The 4,214-nt window shown below is 48.0% G+C and overlaps 1 protein-coding gene across 1 annotated transcript; it reads left to right on the top strand.

The window, feature by feature from the left end:
- The first annotated feature begins 783 nt into the window (after positions 1–783).
- On the top strand, positions 784–2,385 carry LOC109218775. The gene is made up of 2 exons (XM_019383161.1): positions 784–935; positions 1,356–2,385. The coding sequence occupies exons 1-2, from the start codon at positions 784–786 to the stop codon at positions 2,383–2,385; spliced, it is 1,182 nt and encodes a 393-aa protein (XP_019238706.1).
- Positions 2,386–4,214: the final 1,829 nt, after the last annotated feature.

Genomic DNA, 4,214 nt, shown 5'->3' with positions numbered 1-4,214 from the left:
CTGCGAGCAGTCCCTTCAAGCTTCTACCAAGTAATCAAGTTCCCCACCCCATGGGGAATGTTTAGCATTCGGGGGCGAGCCGCGCACTGCACAAGAATGCTACCGAATCGCTCAAGACTGCGCCCACACCAAACAGTTGGAGGGAGCAAGTGCGGAGGCATAGCAATCAGCCATGTCGGGGACTAAGGTCGACCCGACAATGGAAGTCATCGAAGATCCCGACGTCGTAGAAGCCTGCGTCACCAACCACACAAAGAAAGCCTACATCGGGCATAGCCTCTGCGATCCAAGTAAGTACCGTGAATTTCTAACTAACCACGTGGATCTGTTTGCCTTTTCTCATTCAGATATGCCGGGGATCCCGAAAGACATCACCACCCACAAGCTGAACGTCGACCCGCTGTATCCGCCCGTGCGGCAATTCAGAAGAAAGTTCAACGCCGCAATCAACGAGGCGGTCAGTGAAGAAGTAGATAAGCTACTGGCCAACGGGTCCATCAGAGAAGCAAAATACCCCAATGGGTCGCCAACGTCGTCATGGTCAAAAAGAAAAACGGGAAATGGAGAATGTGCGTAGATTTCACCAACCTTAACAAGGCGTGCCCAAAAGATTCATTCCCGTTACCCCACATCGACCAGTTGATCGACGCCACGGCAGGACATGAACTGCTAAGCTTCTTAGATGCCTACTCCGGCTACAACCAGATCATGATGGCCGAAGAGGACCAAGAAAAGACAACCAGATCATGATGGCCGAAGAGGACCAAGAAATGCGCCTTCGGCATGGCCTCGGGAAAATTTTTGGGTTTCCTCATGTCACAACGGGGTATCAAGGTCAACCCGGACCAAATCAAGGCAATAGACGCAATACCTGAGGCTTTGAACCGCAAAAAGCAGGTACAAAAGCTGACGGGGCAAATAGCCGCCCTATCCAGGTTCATCTCGAGATCCTCCGACAGATGCCACAAATTTTTCAACGTACTGAGGAAAGATCACGGGCTACAATGGAACGAGGAATGCATCGAGGCCCTGAGAAAATTAAAGGCATATTTATCTTCACCACCGCCGCTAGTCAAAGCGAATCCAGGCGAGCCTTTGCTAGTATATCTGGCGGTATCCGAAGTCGCCGTCAGCGCAGTCCTGGTTCGCGAAAACAAAGCTACGCAGTCTCCTATTTATTATATCAGTAAAACCCCGGTGGATGCCGAGACACGGTACCCACACCTTGAGAAACTGGCCTTGGCACTGGTCGTAGCTTCACGAAAGCTTAGACCCTATTTTCAGTGCCACCCCATAAAGGTAATAACGACCTTCCCCCTGAGAAGCATCCTACACAAGCCTGAGCTGTCTGGCAGGCTCGCCAGATGGGCCATAGAGCTCAGCGAGCACGACATATCCTATAGCCCAAGAAACTCCATCAAGTCGCAGGTACTTGCCGACTTTGTCACCGATTTCAGCACAGAGATATTGCCGAAGGCGGAATTGGAGGCCATTCGTGCTTCCTCCAGTGCCGACCTTTGGACTCTCTACACTGACGGCGCCGCCAATGCCTCGGGCTCGGGACTGGGACTCGTTCTCGAAGTCCCCACAGGCGAAGTGATTCGCCAGTCCATACGATGCCCCGAGATGACTAACCATGAAGCCGAGTATAAGGATGTGGTTGCAGGTATAAAATTAGCCGTCAAGTACGGGGCTCGACGACTTGTCCTCCATTGTGACTCCCAATTCGTGGTGAAACAGATCACCGGGACTTACCAAATCAAGGAGCAGAGACTGCAAAAATACCAATCGGAAGTCCACAAGCTAATGCTTGAGTTCGACGAGTGCCGCCTTGAGCAAATCCCTAGGGCGCAAAATGTCAAAGCAGACGGCTTAGCGAAACTGGCCGCAGCCACCAAAAATATCAACAAAGGGAGTGTAGTCACCCTCCTCCATTCGGCCATAGACCATGCTGAGGTACTCTCTTTAAATCTAACTTGGGACTGGCGCAACCATTACGTCTCCTATCTGCAGGACGGGACACTCCCACTCGACAAAAAAGAAGCCAAAAAGCTCTGTGTACAAGCCGCCCGGTACTGCCTAATAAATCACGATCTATACAAAAGGACGTTTGGCGGACCCCTCGCTAAGTGCTTGGGGCCGCACCAAACAAGGCCAGTACTCGAAGAGGTGCACGAGGGTCACTGTGGCGCACATACCGGTAACCGCGCCCTCGTCCGTTGCATTATTCGAGCCGGATACTACTGGCCCACTATGAAAAAGGAGGCAACAGAGTATGTTCGCAGGTGCGAACAGTGCCAAAAATACGCCCCCATGATACATCAACCGGGAAAGCCCCTCCACTTAGTAACCTCACCTTGGCCCTTCATCAAATGGGGCACATAATCGGTCCCCTACCAGCCGGGCGAGGAAAGGTACGGTTTCTGTTAGTTTTAACTGACTATTTTTCCAAGTGGGTGGAAGCAGGTGCGTATGCCCAAATATGCGAACAGGAAGTTATCGCCTTCATATGGAAAAACATCATATGCCATTTCGGCATCCCCAAGGAAATCAGCTGCGACAACGGCCCCCAATTCGTTGGCAAAAAGACAACGGAGTTCTTCGACAAATGGCACATCAAACGAATACTCTCCACGCCATATCACCCTGCCACCAACGGACAAGCAGAATCCTCAAACAAAACAATACTGAACATACTGAAGAAGAAACTTGAAGAAGCCAAAGGGCTCTGGCCCGAACTACTACCAGAAGTACTGTGGGCACATCGAACCACGCCCAAATCCAGCACGGGAGAAACTCCGTACTCACTGGTCTACGAAACCGATGCGGTCATACCCGTCGAAATCGGAGAACCAAGCCTGAGATATTATTATCTGCAAAACATAAAGGTTAGGCCCTACCCCCACCAGACTCGACTATTTAACATCAACAATTAGCATTAGGCATTTAGTTCTCCAAATAAATGCACAGAACGTGGTGGTGTCCGTTGGGTTTGGGGAAACCCAGTGGACTTTGGACAGGGCTATCTTAAAGGATGATTATATGGACAACATAACTGATCCGTCTAGGTTTGACCATGATGCATGAATAATTTAAACGGAGTAAAGTCTCTATGGGTTTTAGACTGGTACCCTTGAGCGGACAACTCACGGGGGAAAGGCGCGGAACCGTCGACTACACCGTTGATCGACTGGTTTTACCGCAAATATGCCTTTCTGAATTTAGGGGGTGAATAATATTGGAAGAGCGAAACCACTCATTATAAGCGTTGCTATGGTATTTGTTTGGCACGAGTGGAATATGATGTTGAGCATGATTATGCAATAATTAAAAGCATGTTGTCATGTATTTGCATGTTAAGAAAGCAGTAAATACAACAGTTTATAATTTAAAACAGTAATAAAGAAAAGAAACGAAGAAGATAAGTCAGTTTTGCCTTTGAAAAGAAATTAAACGCTTAAAGGAATGTAAACTAGTAATTGCATATAAAGGGAAGGGACAAATTCACAAGACCAATCTAAAATGGTAAAAGCCTAAAAACAAATCCCCAGCAGAGTCGCCATGCTGTCGCGCCCCCTTTTTTCCCTCCTCGCGTCGGGAGAATCGGGTTTATGACATTTGGGTATGGGACAACTCGTTCCTTTTGGGAACTGGGTTTAGCATTTTTGAAGAGTCACCACCTAATGATTTATGGTGCATTAGGACATCTACAAGGTGCAATTACAACTACATTTTGATAACCAGAGATTGGGTAAGGGCTTGAAATTATCCCAAGGGGAAGGTGTTAGGCACCCCTCAGGATCCACTAGTGTGGTTCCCGGCCAGACAATTCCTTGTGAATTTGGTAAAATTACCATGTAAGCAGATAAGGCTCAAATAAGAGGGGATTTTAATACACAAATGCTTGAAAATAAACAAGGTGCGAAAGAGCAATTATTAAAAAGGCCGATTTTTGAAAAGAAGTCATAATACTTTAAAAGCAAAGAAAGAGGGGGGAGTCCTAGGTTTATTTATAATATGGATTACATCAATACAATACCCGGTAATCACTCCTCAAAGAGGGGCTACACGTGGTATTAGCACACCGGTCATCATATCCATATCTACCCTTCACACCCTGTTAAGGTACTAAAGCGCGGATTGGTCTCGACCACTATTGCATACTATTACCCGTCCCATTCCTATCAGTCCCGGAGGCACTTAGGACTACTATT

Source organism: Nicotiana attenuata, unplaced genomic scaffold, assembly GCF_001879085.1.
Source record: "Nicotiana attenuata strain UT unplaced genomic scaffold, NIATTr2, whole genome shotgun sequence".
Lineage (NCBI taxonomy): Eukaryota > Viridiplantae > Streptophyta > Magnoliopsida > Solanales > Solanaceae > Nicotiana > Nicotiana attenuata.
Note: the sequence above shows the minus strand (reverse complement) of the source record. Positions and strands in the feature narration are given on the sequence as shown.

What these genes read in the sequence shown, in the direction of transcription:
- LOC109218775 (XM_019383161.1), top strand. Translation starts at nt 784, where the DNA reads ATGGCCTCGGGAAAATTTTTGGGTTTCCTCATGTCACAACGGGGTATC. An exon ending in CAAATAGCCGCCCTATCCAG is followed by an intron (nt 936 to 1,355) that starts GTTCATCTCGAG and finishes GCTGTCTGGCAG; the next exon opens with GCTCGCCAGATGGGCCATAG.